At 41.1% G+C, this 16,804-nt stretch overlaps 2 protein-coding genes across 9 annotated transcripts in view; both read left to right on the top strand.

Moving 5' to 3' along the window:
• BCLAF3 (BCLAF1 and THRAP3 family member 3) overlaps positions 1 to 6,857 on the top strand; it is a 34,452-nt gene extending 27,595 nt beyond the window's left edge. For both annotated transcript variants that reach the window (XM_062603807.1, XM_062603806.1), the window contains one exon: positions 1,873 to 6,857. In XM_062603807.1, the coding sequence (XP_062459791.1) occupies positions 1,873 to 1,902 (30 nt within the window). In that variant the 3' untranslated portion in view covers positions 1,903 to 6,857. The remainder of the gene's footprint in view (positions 1 to 1,872) is intronic.
• Positions 6,858 to 8,971: 2,114 nt separating this feature from the next.
• SH3KBP1 (SH3 domain containing kinase binding protein 1) overlaps positions 8,972 to 16,804 on the top strand; it is a 237,018-nt gene continuing 229,185 nt past the window's right edge. For 2 of the 7 annotated variants that reach the window (XM_062603813.1, XM_062603812.1), the window contains exon 1: positions 9,941 to 10,082. Coding sequence is in view for 3 of the 7 variants with exons in the window: in XM_062603812.1 (XP_062459796.1) it covers positions 10,079 to 10,082 (4 nt within the window). In the remaining 4 variants the exon portion in view is untranslated. Of the gene's footprint in view, positions 9,121 to 9,141; positions 10,083 to 10,790; positions 10,924 to 16,804 lie in introns of those variants that run through there. The other 5 variants (XM_062603814.1, XM_062603809.1, XM_062603808.1 and 2 more) reach the window with 5 other exon arrangements.

Here is a 16,804-nt window from a genome sequence, read left to right as displayed (position 1 = left end):
GAAGGGTATTAATATTTTTTTTACTATGTCTGTGTGCTTTTCCTCTTTATGTTACCTTAAATGAATCATGTGCTTTAAAGTACACAGTGCAGTACTGTTCTGAATAAAGCATCCTACATTATAAAATGTGTAAAATTCAGCTGCAGCTGAAATAGGCACATCTGGTTTATGATACTCTGATTTGCAGTGCGTGTGGGACAACAATAATCTTGAACTACAGAGGAACTTCTGAATGCTATGAAATGTTACAGCTTTTGTGATGATCAGTAATTAAAACATTATAAATCCTTGATTAGAATTGACCAAGTATGATCAAAGTAGTATGAGGGTGTTTGTGACATCAGAGAATTGGATTACATGACCTAACTAGCCCCCTGCAGTTCCTGTGTGAATTCTTGTTTGTTTTGCAATTCTGTGTCAATCTATCTGCAAGTAAATACACTTGCATAAGCATTTGTAGTTGGATTAGAGTTCAGCTCTTAGAGCTGTTTTCAAAAAAATCTTAAGTTTACAGTCCCGTGGCGGGGGAGGGAAAAAAAGCAAAACACCAATAACCCAGGCAAGCAAGGGAAAAGAAAAAGGGGGCAGATAGAAAACCAAATGCTTTGGTCAAGGTAAACAGGTCACTTGTTACAAAAGTATACTGGCAAATGCCTTTACATTTGTGGGGACTCTCAGAGCTGTGATCTCCGAAGGCTAAACTGAATTGGAATTAATGGAAAATAAATGAAGAAGGATTTTTTCAGAAAATTATGACCTTGTAAAATGGGCATAGAAGTGCCATGACTTTGTTGTAGTGAGTTTTTCCCCAATAATTTCCAATGTTCTTCTATAATTGGATATTAAGGTTCTTGTCTGGAACCAATAAAGCATGCTTAACACAATCTGGCTGGTGGAGATTATGATTTGAATTAGAGAAGCATAGTAAGATCTCAGTATTGATTTTTAGGCTTGATTAAGAACTTGAGTGTCTTTTAGCTAAAGTAAAATAAATCCTAAAGAATAACAATCGTTTTCTTAACAGCATACTGATCCTGATTGGCCAAGTCTCAAAAAACCACCAAACTTAAAAAAACAAAACCACTTTTTCTCAGATTCTAGCATTTGCTGTATTTTGTCAATTGTAGAGTACTGCATCCAGCTCTGGAGTCCTCAGTACAGGAAAGACATGGACCTTTTGAAGAGGGTCTACAGGAGGACCACAAAAATGATCAGAGCGATGGAGCACCTTTCCTATGAGGAAAGGCTGAGAGAGTTGGGGTTGTTCATCCTGGAGAAGAGTCTTGGGAGGCTTTATTGTGGCCTTTCAGTTCTTAAAAGGGGCCTACAAGAAAGATGGGAACAGGCTTTTTAGCAGGGCTTGTTGCGATAGGATGAGGGTTTTAAACTAGAAGAGGGGAGATTCAAGCTGAATGCGAGGAAGAAAATTTTTACAGTGAGGGTGGTAAAATACTGGCACAGGTTGCCCAGAGAGGTGGTGGATGTGCCACCCCTGGGGACATTCAAGGCCAGGCTGGATGTGGTTCTGAACAACCTGATCTAGTTGAAGATGTCCCGGCCCACGGCAGGGGGGTTGGACTAGATGACCTTTGAAAGTCCTTTCCAACCCAAACTATTCTGTGATTTTGTAACGATTAAAATTGTCCTTGAGATTTGATAAACTAGTCTGAACATCTTTATTTCACCCTTTTGAAATAATTATGCATATACCTCCTTTAAGGCACAGTCTTTACAGTTACACTGTTTCAATCCATAACTGAAAGAATCTTTTATGTTCCATACTATAATAATATAGTACTTACGAAAGTTGGGAAGTTTTTTCCACTGTTACAGCTTGACAGTAATGTGTTGTTTCTTCTTTTCTTTCTGTAGGGAAATTTAAATATTGCAACAGAAACCTGAACTGAGCTGTGATCCTGAAGTTGAAACCAACAACACAGCAAAGGGAGCATCTGTTCATTTTTTGACAGTGTTGTCAAGACTTAAAATAGGATAAAGGAACTAACCCTATAACTTTCTTGATTAAAAATAACTTTATTTTTCAGTAGTGGAATGCTGCAGAACTTTTTTACAGTTTTAATAATTGCTTTTAAACTACAGTATTCAACTGAAACACAGTAGTATGTACCTTTAGTTCCTTTTGCATACCAGTGTCAAGTAAAGAAGTCATCAGAGGGAGTCTTACTTATTGAATACTTTTTCTCTAAGCATGATGTTACAGATGGAACTTGAGTTGTTATACCCAGAGGTTTCTATGTTGAAAGTTTCTTGCTTACGTAATAAAAAAAAGGAAGGAAAAAAAAAGTGCCTGAATTGTTTGGTAATAGCACATTAGCTCAGGATTTTCCAAGTAATGACCTTTTAGGTTGTGCAATAGATTTTACACCTTTGTTTAGCATTGCTGTGAACCAGTATTTTGTATTACTTTAGTTTAATAATATACTTGGGTTTCTGATGTGTATATACATTTGTAAATTGTTAGAATGTTGGGACAACTTTCAGTATTTGATTAAAATGAATGGTAACAGGCAGGTGTGTAATGTACTGTAGCAGTAGCTTATAACTGCACTGAAAGCATGCTTAGGGTTGTTAGAGGATTAGTTGGTCTGTATTCAAAATTATTGTCTCATTATCTTTTGGGGTATGACGTTCTTGACCAAGCCACATGTTCTCTGATCTTTTTTGTCATAAATGATTTGATGGTTTCCTGGATTCTGAAATTGAGGCCTGAAGTATTTAATTACAAGAAAAACAAAAACTGTAAGTTTTTCTAAGCATGTCTTCTAAGAAAGCTGTTCATAACTGAAACTGCTTTAAATGCAGATAGCTTATCATTTTGCTCAAAATCCCAGTAATTCTCTGAAGTTTACTGTACTGCAATATTGCTGTGCTGTGTGCGAAACTCAAATAGATGGACATGTTTTATAAGCAGCTATAAACAATATTGTGCTTATTTCCTGTTTATAGCCTTTGCCTTAATATGTAATATATGATAGGGTTGTGTGTATGTATTACAGGTTTGTTCAGACTTTTCATTACCAGTAAATTAAAGATGCAAAGCAAGTAGTTTTTAGAGATGTTCTTATTTAAGAAAAAAGCTATTCACCATATCCACAATATATACAGGCTTATGTGTTTTCATAATTTCCAAGGCAGTGTTAGCTATTCTAGAATGCAGGCTAGTCTCAGTTGTGGATAGTAGGTTGGAATTCTGATACTGGGTAGAAGTATGTTCAGAGAAAATGAAATCTGGATTTTGGGTAGAAAGCCAGGCTGTGATTTCTGCATGCCTTTTTGTAATTTTTTTGCCACAATGCCCTCAGCAGAGAGGCTATTTGGAAGTGTAGGCATGGCTTGGATGAGTTAAAATAGCGTCATGTAAATTCTTCAGTTCATGGGGTTTACTGCTTAGTATTCATAGGGAGCAAGCAGGTAGGAAGTGTGCCACTTTCACTGATGTTGTGGTCATTCAGCAATAATACTGGATATTGGTTTCTAAACCCCAAATTTTCAGTTTAAATAACAATGATTCAGCTAGTTTTTCAGTAACTTTGACACACATACACAAGATGGGAAGCTAACTGAAAGGAATTCATTGGTCAAACTGATGCAGGAAAATTTCCACAGATGATAAAATATTTATGCTGTCAGTGATAAATTGGGCAAAAACATCTTGGGTAGATTTACAGGGAGAGAAAAATAAGGAATTGAAACAAGGTTTAAGTGAGTCAACCCAAAGCCAATGTGGAGTAGCTGCAGCTGAGCAGCCTGTTGGCAGGGGAGTGCTGCAGGTAGTCTGCAGATGAGGGCAGTTTGCTGTCAAGCTATTCCCGCTGCTCCTGAATGTGCTAAAGCACTGTCAAACATGTAAAAAGTGAAACCATGTATGATATAGGATGAACTACTGAATCTATATTGTCTTACTCAACAGGATACTACTGTTTCTGTAAGCTTCCTGCAGTGTTCTTATTAAAGCCTGGAAGAGAACTCGTGATTGAGCAAATGGAAAAGTGGATACATGAAGAAACTTCTGACATGGCAGTTTTGCTAAAATTGTTTAGAAGTAATGCTGAAATAGTCAGACTTTAGTCAATTAATGCTGCTTTAACCAGGTTTAAAAGTGTGACTGGCTCCTCTGATTTTGTGCTCTTATTTTACTTGTGCATGACTGGGTATCTCTAATTTGTTTTGTATTTGAACAAATAGCTTTGTTTTGTATTTCTACAACCGTGAGCAACATATTACAAGCAGGGTTTGTTGGCATGTTACTGACCTTGACTTGTCCCCCTACTCCTTGCCCACCCTCGGTCACAAGATGAATGTCATATGATAAAATGTAGTAACTGTTTCAGTTGTTTTAGCTTTTATTTAATATGATGCCATTTGCTCAAATCACATTATTTACTGATAGCTTTACTTTGCTAATTTGGGATTCTGATAAAACTTCCTATATTTTATAAAAATCGTACAAAGGTTGAATTCTGTGACTGGTTTAGGTGTTAGAGGCATCAACTCTATCTGGTATGAGACATTGCTATGTTGATTTATCTTTGTGAATTGGAGACTTGTGTCTATATACTCACACAAATCGGCTTGCGTATTCTTTTAAGTACAGAAAAGTTCTGTTGTACTGGAATACGTTTGTTTGAGAGCAGTGTATTGAAGTTACTGATTGGGTTTTGAACACGCAAGAAAAGGTGTTAAGTAGAAGAAAGGTCAATTTACTTGAATAACTTGGTGCCTTTCTGTATTGTGACTGCATTGTAGAAAACACCTGTACAAAGACTCAAGTAATATCCTGGTTATCACATTGTTTCTAATGGGAGCATGGACTGGTACTGGAATAACTACTTACTTAAATATGCGTGTAAGCCTCAGAAGGAAAACAGCGTTGCTTGTATTAGTAAAGTCTGCCACTGTATTTGCATTGGAAGGGCAACTTAAAAATGTGATTGTCTAAGAGCTTTCTAGCTTTGTTTTATGCTTTGAAAATATAAATATGAATTGCGTTTTGGTTGACTTGAAATGGCTGTTAAATGCTCATGTCACTCAATTGTTCATGTGAAATGTTTTTCTAATTGCTATCCAAAATGCAGTGGGTTTAATGACTAGAGTCTTCCTTGTGTCTGAAATAGTAAGTTGTGATGTTAGCATTTACATTGATGATCCATTTAATCTCTACATAGGTTTGTTAGAATCCTCATTTTAAACTTTGTGATGATGTGAGTTCACAAGGTTTAAAAAATTCTGGGGCTAGTAAGAAGCAACACATTGCAAGGCTTCTACAAGCCTGCCTTAACTCTAGTAATTGTTTTCATGCTTCACCTTACCTGATGAATATAGTTGGTCTTGAGACCTGGATAGAACTGTCTCAACTCAGGTAACTGATAGCAGAGGATGCGAGTAAATTCAGCTGATCACCAATTGTGCTAGTGGTTTACTTGCTGCCTTCTCTCCCAGGGCCTCAGAGTGAAATGCTGAATTTTCTTTGTATGAACTTAGTTGCTTTAAAAATAAAACAAAAACCAAGATGACACTTTAGTGGCATTATAAAAGGTGGGGTTCTCAAAACTCAGAAAGTCATTTTCTGCCATGTCTTGGAAATGGATAGTGAGAGTTGCTTGGAGGAGAAGATTAAAGATTATTGCAAAGAGAGAGTTGATTTCTCAGTGTTCACCTTAGAGACTGTATATAGAGGGAGTTCTTTAACTTCCGTGCTTTCCAAAGGGATCTTTTCCTATGCTGTGTAGAAACATGCCTCTTGCCTTTAAGCATTTGAACAGCCACCTGCAAAGTTTTCTACAGGAGAGCTCTCTAGAAGAAAGACTTTAGACTGGCATCTGAATGAACCTGGGGGTGAAGGAATGTTTATGCACATTATTCTGGCCCTTGACAGACTTCCATTGCTGCAGGATTTGAAGATAGAGGTTCTTCAGCCTATTTAGGAAGGAAAAAAAAAAGGCAAAAAAAGCCATTTCAAGATCATCAAAAGCCTACTTGTAACACTTGACTCCTTAATAGACCTTAACAATAGTGATGAACTTTTAAAGAGTGTTCTTTAAACTAAATGTTCTTTAAGCTAAATTTTCAGTGTCTAGAGCAGAGAAAAGCGCTGTTGTAACACCTGCCCTTTCCTTCCCTGCTTGATGGGTTTTGCTGTTGGGAGGGTTTTGAGTGGGTATTTAGCCACATGGCTTAATAGCTCTATGCTGCTTGCCACTTGAATACAGTTTTCTTCTGTTCACTGTTCATTGAATTTTGTGCAAGCAGTCTAAATCTCATGTTGTCTTTTAATATTTCATTTTCTGTAAATGTGGTAGATGGCTTTCATTTCTTGATTGGCTTCTTATTGTTGAGGGAAGAGACAGGGTGGAACCAGTTGTTTTGAGTATGCTCTTCATGAAATAAAAAAGCTTCATTATTTTGTTAAGAGTAGTAGGATTTTTTCCCCCCAGTTGAATGAGGATGTGGACTGATGTCCACTTGTAAGGAATATATTAGTGTTGATGTTATTTATACTGTAGTTTCACAAGGACCTTCTAATGTGTGTATGTGCACATGTGTACACATACAAACACAGTACTGGAAACCTTTAATGTAATTATTTCTAAGTGTGGATAAGAAATGACATTTTTAAATTACTGAAGATGGAGTTAAATGCAAATGCATTTTAAGTCTGTAGTCTTTGGCGTCTACAACGGTGCTTTTGACAATGTTATTCCATATCTAAAATCCTCATTCATAAGTATATATTAAGATGTAGGTATGTTTATATGTATGTTTAACATAGTTTATATAAAATCAATGTAAATCTTGTTTCTACAGACAATAAATGTTTTCACAGAATTTTTACTTCAGTGATTTGATTCAGTAGTTATTAATGTTTGGTGTAACTTTCAAGAGTATTTTACTTGATCTGTGTAGCCACTGAATTTTTTTTTAGTATAACTTATGCTTATATAACTTATTGAAGTATTGATCCACATTTTAAGCATGCCTCTTTTTGGCTAAAAGAAGCTGCTTTTCTAAAGACACAAAAATACGATTCTCCCCTCATTACTAGCACAGAATAGATGCTGTATAACAAAATCTGTGAAGGTGAGTATGTCTTATATCCTCCATGGCATTCAAAATCCTTATCTCTGCTGAATTCTGATTCTTGCCCTGTACAGGAGCGGGATGGGGAAAGGTGCACACTTGCTTGGCTAACTTTGATAGTGTGTACATTCAATAAACCAGTACGCATTTTTAAGAGGTCCATTAATACTGTATCATCAGTACGAGGTGAAAACAACAGTGTTAGTACTAAGAACTCCTAATAGAGTGGAGGGAGAATAAGGTGAAGCTAGAAGAGTAATACACTTGTATTTTAATTAAAGGAAAAGAGTTAAATTTCCCCATTATTTACTTAAACTTGCATAATCCAAATCTGTCTTGATCTTCACTTTATGTAATTTTTTTTTTTCTTTATATAATTCTCTTAACCTGGTTATTATCCTTGAGCTAGGTAGTACAGCAAAACTCCTTCATGTGTGGTAAATCTACTGTGATGTAGAGTAGCTACAGGGAGAGGCATTGTTACTTCTTTCCTCTCAGGAAAAAAAAAGTTAAAATACTTGGGGGGATATTAATAATCGTGCTTCCCAACTATTATACTGTAGTCTTAAGAAGTGATGTAGCCGATCATGTTCTGAAGTGCATGTCACTTGAGAATGAAGTTGCTAATTTGCATTGATACCCCATTAAAACCATCTCTTTAGCTTCTCTGAGCAATTTCTTAACAGGTAAAGAGAAGTTTCTTTTCTAAATGCCATCATGATGTGTATTAATTCAACACTTCCCCCCCCCCCCCCCCCCAGCTTGGTGATGTTAGTTTGAAGCCCCAGCTGAGGGGTAGGCTCTGCATGAACACAAGATCAGTCCTACAGATATTCTTTGGCTTACGAACAATGGTAAGCTAAGTCTTGGGAGGTATTACAACAGTGCTTCCCCCCAGGTTACAATAAGGTTTTTCCACTTTCTGGGAAAGACAACCTGCTGTACTGTGTTACTGCGTAACTTGAGAAAGCAAGGAACTTCTCATACGTGAATTTTTAGTGATAGTTGAAATTGGGAATCTGTTTGAAATAACCATCAAATTGGCTTTTTCCTGGGTATTGTGTAAGATTACTTTGTGTTACTCCTTATCGGTTTTACTACCAGCCTTGAAGAGTCCTTACAGAAATAGTGCTACTGGTATGTACCAGGCTAACTTATTCAGTTATACCACTTACTCCATCTTAAGCTGTGAAACTGGAGCCCTGGAGAGCCAAACTTCATCTAAAATTACCATACTAACAGCAGAAATATCTTCTTTCTCAACCCTGGTTGCATCAATTCTACTTAATCAAAATAAAATGTCAAACTGACCTCACAATTTCAGCTAGTTTGTTATAATGCTGAAGTAAAAGCTGGTGCTTATGGTTACTTCCCAGAATTAATCCTGTAAATTTTCTAAGTAATAGAGGTCAAATGCCTTTATGCAGTGAGGAATGGTGGATAATGCCAGTTTTCTGTCTTCATACCCAAATTACCTACCTGAGGTTCAGCCAGGCTTTTTTGCTCAACCTTTCATTAATCTCGAAGGTGCTTGTGCTGTAGAAGATGCTACCTATACTTTTATACCAGGTTACAATTTCTCGTATGTTCTTCCACTCTGCTACTGGTGTTTTTTTCTATTCCAGTGGTCTTCACCTGTGTGAGGACTTGCCTCTGAAGAATAGTCCCTGGCCTCATCAGGTGCTTTTCTATCCAGAAAGGTTACTGATCTATGCAAACGGCTCTCTCATTTGTTCAGTTTTATTGCGGCACGAGCTTCCCATCTTCCTGCAATACCGAAAAGAACGGTCAGCTGCTCATGTGCGGCTTCGATTTTTATTTTTTTTTTTTTCTCCCGGAACACCACCACCAAAACCCCACTCTTCATCTCGTCTTTCCTCCTTCCCTCCCGCCCTCTAGAGCCAAGCGTGTAAAGGGGTGGGGGGGCCCTTCCCTCACGGCCAGTGCCGGAGCGCCGCGGTGAGGGGCACCTGCGGGAGCGGCCGTCGCATTTCCCAGCTCCTCCGAAGGCAGAGCCCCGAGGCAAAACAGGGCACGGCCTGCAGCAGGTAGCGGCTCCCGGGTACGGGATCCTGAGGTACCCGCCTGTCCCGCTGCGCGGGAGCGGCCACCCACTCCCAGAGACAGTGCCCGGAGCCCAGAGCGTCCTCCTTCCTCCCCAGCACCGAAATAAGGCGAGCCCCTTCCCCTCCCATGCCCCCCCCCCCCCCGAGCTCCCGGTGCCTCCCCGTGCCCCCTGCCGACTCCAGGCCGCAGACGGAAGGAGCCGCCCCTTTCCCCCACCCGGGGCTCCGCGACACCCCTCTCCCCCGGCCCGGCCCGGCCCGGCCCGGCCCACCCCAGCCCCCGCTGGGCACGGCTGCTTGCTTCCTTCCTCTCCGCCCTCCCTCCCCTGCCGCCGCTCCCGGCTGCCCGAGGCGGCGCAGCGGCTCTGGCGCAGTCTCGCGACACTTCCCACAGCGCCTGAGCCGAGTCGCCCCGCTCTGTTCGGCTCCGCTCGCTCCGCCGGCAGCAGCAGCCGCCTGCGGCGTGGAGGGATCCGGCTGCTCGCTTCTCGCACCCTCGCCGTGCCGAGTGCACGGCCAGTCCCGCGGCTCGGCAGCCTGCTCCTCTGGGCGCCGGAGCTCGGCCGCGCTCTCTCTCGGGCTGCTGTGCCGGGCGGCAGCAGGGACCCAGGTGGCTGGCAGGAGTCGAAAGCTGAGCCCTCTCTCTCGCTTCGTTTCCTTTTTTCGTTTTTTAATACACACGATACTTATGCCGGGAGAAGTCGAGGTGCTGCTGCTAACAGGACGCGGAATGCAGCCCGGCTGCAGCGAGTGCTGAGAGCGGCGGCCGCCGGAGGAGGGAGCGGCTCTGTCAGCAGCCTCTTCTTCCCGCGGCGGCTGCTCGGCTCGGGCTGTCTCTCACCCCCTTCGCCGTGGCAACCCGCCTCAAACTTTCAGCCTGTTTCCGCCGCCAGGCAAAGCCCAGCTCGACATAAATGGGTGAGTTCAAGCCGCCGGCTCCGAGTTGCCGGTACTGTGGAGGCTGCTCAGCGGGTGGGGTGCATGCCGCTGCCGCGACGGGGGGGCGGTGGGGAGGGAGCTGCCCGCCGCCAGCCTTCGCTCCTCCGCCTCACGGCTTTTAACTTCTCCTCCCCTCCCCCGGCGGAGTCAGTAATTGTTTTCATGTGACAGGCAGCGAGGTCGGGGTTTGCGGCGGCGGGGTGAGGGCCGGGCGCCCCTCGAGGCTGCCGCTGTGGGCGATCCCGAGCGGGGCTGATGGGGTTGCGAGCCCCTCTTTCCGTTGGGCACAGCCACCCCTGGCAGCGTGGGGTGTGGTGTGGTGGGGCCGGGCGGGCATAGAGAGAGGGGGCCTCCGCTCCGGGCGCGCAGGTTGTGTTCCGTCCGCTGAGGGGAGAGCTGAGAGAAAGCGCGGGGCGGCCTTTGGGACGTGCTGTACCGCCCCGCCAGAAGGGGGCGGTAGTTGCGGCCATTGCGCAGGGGTCGCTGGGGGCGTTGCGAGGAGGCGGTTGCGTTCGGCAGCGTCTGCCCGTGAGGTGGCTCCCGCGGACTTCGGGAAGAGGCAGCGCCCGCTCGCCCAACCCGGGGTGCGCAGCGCCCGCTACCTGTACGGGGCGGGGTCCTGGTCAGCGGGAGGGGTGAGGATGGGAATGAATTGTCCCATTATGTGGGGCGAGGCGGCGGCGGTGCCAGGCGCGGGCTGGCTGAGCGATGCGCCCCGGGGCGTCGCTGGAGCGGCGCTGGCCCGCGGCTCCCTCTGCCCAGCACTGTGCCCGGCGGAAAATTATGTCTCGGAGGGAACAAAAGAACCCGCCTGCTGTCGGTAAGCAGCCCTGGGTGTACCCACTGGCCAGCGTGTGAAGGCAGTGGTGAACGGTGCTTCAAAACACCGCCGTTCAGATGTCCTCGGCTGCCCGCTATACTACTCACGGTAGCAGAAATACTGTTGGGCTGTGGGAGACCCTGAGAGCAGTATCACTAAAACGACTAAATGTAATGCCTTACGTGGCAGACATTTTACACATTTGTTGTAATACAGTGACATTGGGAATACAGTAGGGAAGAAATCGTCCCTTTGTTCTTTGAGAGGTTACTTTGCGAGATACTATTAAAGCGATGTGCAGTTCCTGTACATGCATGATACAAGATTAAGTACTAGCTTTCCAATATTGACTTTCAGTTAGTTCTCCAATTCAGGCTGAAATGCATTCATCCCTATGCAGGTCATTAAGCTGTATTGATCTGGGTGAACTCTGATATTGCTGACAGTAGCCCAGCAGCCCAGACCACCATACTTAATTGTAGAGAGCATTGTAGAAGACTCTGTAAGGGTTGATTTGCCTGTCTTGGTTAACACAGCTCTCCCAACTTCGGTCTTCTGTAGTAACAGATAAGATTTTAAACATAGCTGCTTTAATGAGAAGTAGGGTTTGTTAACTGCTGAGCTGAGCAAAATCTGTCTTCAGTAAGGCATGTCACTGGAATTATTTTTTTTTAATTATTAATATTGTTTTCTTATCCTCTCTTAGTCCATTTATTCCATATCAACTTTGTATTGTGATACAATAAGACTTTTCTGATTTCTGATTAATCCGTACTCCAAATATTACCCTTTTTTAGCTTCATGGTACAAAAGATTAAGGAAAGCAAAAGACCAGTGAGGTAACTTACATTGATAGAGCTCTAGGAAGGTTTTTGAATACTGTAGCTTAGCAGTGAAGGCCATCTTTTTCTTTTACCCACCCTTCCCTCCCCTGGGCTGGCCATGACTGTACACATCTGTCTTTAAAACTCATTTGGATAATGACTTTACCAAATTGTTGTGATTCAGTCAGACTTCTTTTTGAAAAATGGGGGTGGAAGGAAGGTAGATATGGTTTAATTTTTGTTTATATGTTTACATGGTGATTCTTGTAGTTTAAAAACAAATGGAGAAATTGTGTAAGGAAGTGAAGATAGGAGTAGTATGCAAGGCAGATCTTTATAGGAGATAACAAATCAAACCAGAGATTTATTAAAAAAAAACAAAAAAACACTGTTAGCATTTTTTAAAGAAAGATACTTCAGATGCAGAAGAGAATAAGTGAATTCTATGTGGACACAGTTAGGTTTTCTGATGTTTTATTTTTAAATTACTTGTATGCCTTCCATTTCAACCATTTATATTTTCTGTATGGAGCTGCATATTGCTATTAGTCCAGCCCTGTGCATGTGTATTTTACACATCTGTGTATATTATAGTTCAGCTTTTCATTAAAGCTTTTTCATGGTACGTACTCAAAACCTTACAAGAAATACAGCTTTATCATGATGTAGTTTGTGAGTTATTGTATGACATTATAGGTAGAGTACCTTAAAGTGAATTAGTTTACACTTGGAATAGACTTGTGAAATAATGGTGGTAGTTCTCTAAACATAAAAGCGGGGCAAGGCAAATATCTTAAAGGTAATTGTGAATGTAGTGGAACAAGCTTGGTCCCCCTCCTTAAATGTCTGAGAAATGAAGAGGTGGTGTTTTGGGGGGACTTGTATGTATGTGTGGGTTGTTTGTTTGGTGTTGCTTTTAGGTTTGATTTGTTCTCTTAAAAAGACTACTTAGAATTGCACATGGTAGAACTCCTCAGTCTCAACTGCAAAAGCTTTTAAAGCCCACAAATCAGACTGTTCTCCTGAAGTTGGAGGTCCAGAAAGCAAAGTAAGAAGAAGGCATGGTGGCTACTTGGGGAAAAACTGGTTTGCAATGTACTGCTTATCAAATTTGGAAAACAAAAAATTTGGACTGCAAGTCTAGAGAGTCTAGAGAGCAACGTTTAACTGCCATCATCACAAAACAACTGATGTGTAGCTACTTGTGTCAGTTGAGACACACCTTCCAACTTCTGCTGTAAATGAAGAGCCTTTTCCTGCAGTGCAGTCTTTGCTCACCTTCAGAGCACGGTTTAGTGCATTAAAGGAGGTATGGATCTGTAGAATAATACCACTATGAAGCTAAGCAGTTGAAGCAGCCATCATAATGCTTGTAAATACTGGGTTATAAATAAGCCCTTGAATCATCAATATTTTTTTATCTTAGTATTTTTCAAGGTAATGTTAAAGCTTTTCTGTTGGGAAAGGGGAAGAGAGGACACATTGCTTTTGTTTACATGAAATCACATTGATCACCTCTGTTGTTGCCATAGTTAGGAGTTTGGCTCCAGCTAGTCTTGTGCCCTTTCAACCAGTCAGATTACTGATACTGCAGACAGCTATTGTCTGCACAGTTTTACTTTAGTGATTGAGAAACATGCTTTGCTGTGAAATACCACAGCTAGTTTGTACACACCAGAGCAACTTTATGCCAAGAAGTAATGCAATCAAAAGAATCTGTGTGAGAGGCTGGTATGTTCTGTTCCAGTTGATATCCCTTTTCCCGTTTTCCCCTTTTGTTAGTTATTTTTTCCTTTCCATATTCTCCTCTGCCCCCTGCCCTCAGCTTCTGTTCTGCTTCCCCCATAAACCCTACCTTTTTATCTTTCCGCCTCTACTTCTCTTTACATGCTTCAGACATGTCAGTTCCTCTTTCTCCCTCTCTCTTACCGAAACATCAACAGAGGGAGCACTCTGAGCACATTTCCTGCGTGTGGGTCCACACTGACCTCCAGCAACCAGGAGCTGTGCTTGCATCAAAACTTCCACTTGGCCCTGAGGTGTGACTTGGAGAGCACTCACTGCAACAGGAGCCCTGGGGAGTTTATCTGGTAGACTCTAGTAACATTACACTCCTGTATAAAATGAAGCATTTTTGAGGCCTAAGCTTAGCAGAAGTTTTATAAATCACAGGTGGTAGGTGTGTTTGTGGTTCTTGACTACTCTGACAAATTTGAAGCTCTGCCCAAAATGGTGGAGAGTTTGGATCCTTTCAGAAAAATAGCTGTGAGATGTTTTTAAATAGGAATAGCATGTGTCATTCTAGTCATTGTTGAAAACAGTTGAACAGTTTCAGCTGAATAAGGAAAAATCATAAGAAAAATTATTAGCATGACTTTTTTTTTCATTTTTATTTTTTTCTAAATAAGGTTTTAAGCACCTGTAAAGTGGCTTTATAGAGGAAATGTTGCATAAAAATCCTCCCCAACCTGTATAAAGTCTGTTCTCCTCCTCGTATGGGATCTTATTAATTTTAATTCTTTTGTTATCATTGGTAGGTTTGTTTCTCACAACAAGGCGGTTGCATTGGAGCTGTTCAAGATCACATTTCCAGTTGTTTGGTGACAATATTATATAGCCTGTGAATGTCTTCATGATCCGAGTTCAAGTGGAGTTTTCATAAACCGTAATAAAATATTTTCAGTAACCTATATAAAATACCATACCAAAAAATCTGGCATGAAGCTATTTTTCCCTAGCAATCAAAAAATAATGACATTTATGTTGTAAAAGGTTGTCAGATCTGCCTTCTGAACAGAACAAGATAGGGGTTTGAAATAAAAAATAAAAAATATGAAATATATACATGTGTGTATATGTAAAAATTTTTGAAAATAATTTCTGATTTTGCAGTCTGTTTTGTGTGTTGGTATCTCTTCTGTTTGCTCCTTTCTCAGTGTCTACATTACAGTTGGGTTTTTTTAATAGTAGTTGTTGCTTTTGGATCAGAAAGTGTGATAAGGAAGAGATACTTAAAATAGAAGGTTTCTTAAAGCCACAGAATTTTTGCTCCTCTTTGTGCTGATCAAGGATTCATCTGTAGAAAATTGTGGTAGAGCTGCTAGAAAAGTTGTGGGGTTTTTTTTTTTTTTTGGTTTGGTTTTGGTGTTTTTAGCCTACTTAGTCTTAAAGAATTATATTTAATAATTAAAACGCTTTCTTACGAAGCAGTTTTTTTGTGATATTAATGCAGAGTGCATACATCTTTCTGTGTAAACTGCTACTAATGCAATTGATACAATTAGTCTGTAATGTGATTCAGATTTGCTTCTTTGGTAGTTGTTATTCACTGGATGTTAGAGATTTCTTTCTTTTTTGAGAATATTGATGGTAATCATTCTACTAGCAGTGTATAAGAATTCATATTGCAGATCAGTATTGACCTTGTAGATAATGTGTTGATTCTTTCTCCACCTGAAGGGGAAGAGATGCATGTGTTAGGAGGAGAAAAAGGAGACCTTGGTAATGTGAAATGAGTAACTGAAATTTCAGGTCTGAAATGTTAAGAGGTCACTGAAGTGCTGAAGGGCAGGTTAGTCCTGATGGGATCAAAGGAGAGAAAACAGCCACAGAGATGGTAACTGTTGTTTTGCTCTGATACTGCTGTTCCAGAGCAAGCTTGTAAAAAATGATGATGGATTTTGTATGGTTCCTGTCTGTGGCTGGTTTGTTGTGTTTTTTTTTGTTTTGTTTTGTTTTTTTTAAATCACAGAATACTAAATCCTGGACCCAGGGAGTGGATGTTTTCCCTAGATGTAAAAGCAGGAACTAGCTTAAGGGCATATCGGTGTTCTGTACACTGCGGAATGATGAAAGAATATATTAGGGGAGGGGATCTAGAGAGGAGGTGAGTATCAAGATTCAGTAATTCAGCTAATGTAAAAGTAATTGCTGACAGTCTGCTTCACACAGAGAGGAAACAATAAAAGCTTTGAGTCCTTGTATTTTAGAGAATATGCAATGCTGTAGCTCAGTAGTCATGGATTGTATTAGCAAATGGAGTTGACTTCTCCCCTGCCCTCCTGCTTTTTATTAGTGATAATTGAGAAGCATCAGTAGAAAACAGCTCTTGAGAATGCAGTGGTAATGTCCACTTAAAAGCTGTGTGGCAGGATGACTGTTGTGTCTCAGCTGTGCTTTGTTCCTAACATAACTATGCCTTAGAGAAAGGAGCATCCTGAATCATGAGTGGTGGAAGGGGAAAGGATGTCTTTGTTCTCATTCCACTGGGGGTGTTGTTGAGAATTTGTGTTTCTGGTTTAGGATGAAGAGTTGTCTATAGTCTGAGATCAGAAATTGCGTCTGTGCTGAAACAATTCTCTTTAACAGCAACGATAATGTAGTAAAGAAAGCTGAGCACCTGTATGAGGAAAAAAATCTCCCCAAATTCTAATTAATCCGTAGTGTCAGTATAAAAAGGTGCCTTTTGAACTCTACCTTTGAATTTTATTAGAAGTATTGTATGGACGGAAAATGTTTCTTTTTATTTCCTTCTCACTCTTTCCTACTGTGCAGCTAAATCACTTCTGACAATTGAAACCAACTCACACCAAACCCAGTGTAAGTCTATTCATTTGTCTGAAGAACAAAGTCAGCACTGGTGCACAACTCCTCAGGGAACTAATGCTTTTTTAAAAATGTCAGTGTAGATTTGTTGCATGTGTTGCAAGTCAAGGCCCAACTTGATCCCACAGCATGGGAGTTGGACTAGATGATCTTAAAAGGTCCCTTGCAACCCAAGCCATTCAAAATGTTCTATGAATATTTAATTAGCTTTCAATGGTCACACTGCTCATAGTTAAAATTTAAGAGTTTTGTGTTGCACAAGTAGTTTGTAATAAGTGAATTTGTGACCTGCCTTAAAACCCTTGCAACTAACCAAGAAACCAACCAAACCCATCACCCCAACACAGCCAAAACCCCAGCAGTTAAAAGGTAACAGAACTATTAGAGTATATGTGTACATGTGCAGAACTTTTCATTTTTGAGCCAAATGTAAAACCATTCTTTGAAAACTC

The sequence above is a fragment of the Pezoporus occidentalis genome, unplaced genomic scaffold (genome assembly GCF_034315485.1).
Source record: "Pezoporus occidentalis ecotype Australia unplaced genomic scaffold, CSIRO_AGI_Poc_V1 ctg81, whole genome shotgun sequence".
Taxonomy (NCBI): domain Eukaryota; kingdom Metazoa; phylum Chordata; class Aves; order Psittaciformes; family Psittacidae; genus Pezoporus; species Pezoporus occidentalis.
The sequence above is the reverse complement of the archived record's forward strand: the minus strand, read 5'-3'. Positions and strand labels throughout refer to the sequence as shown.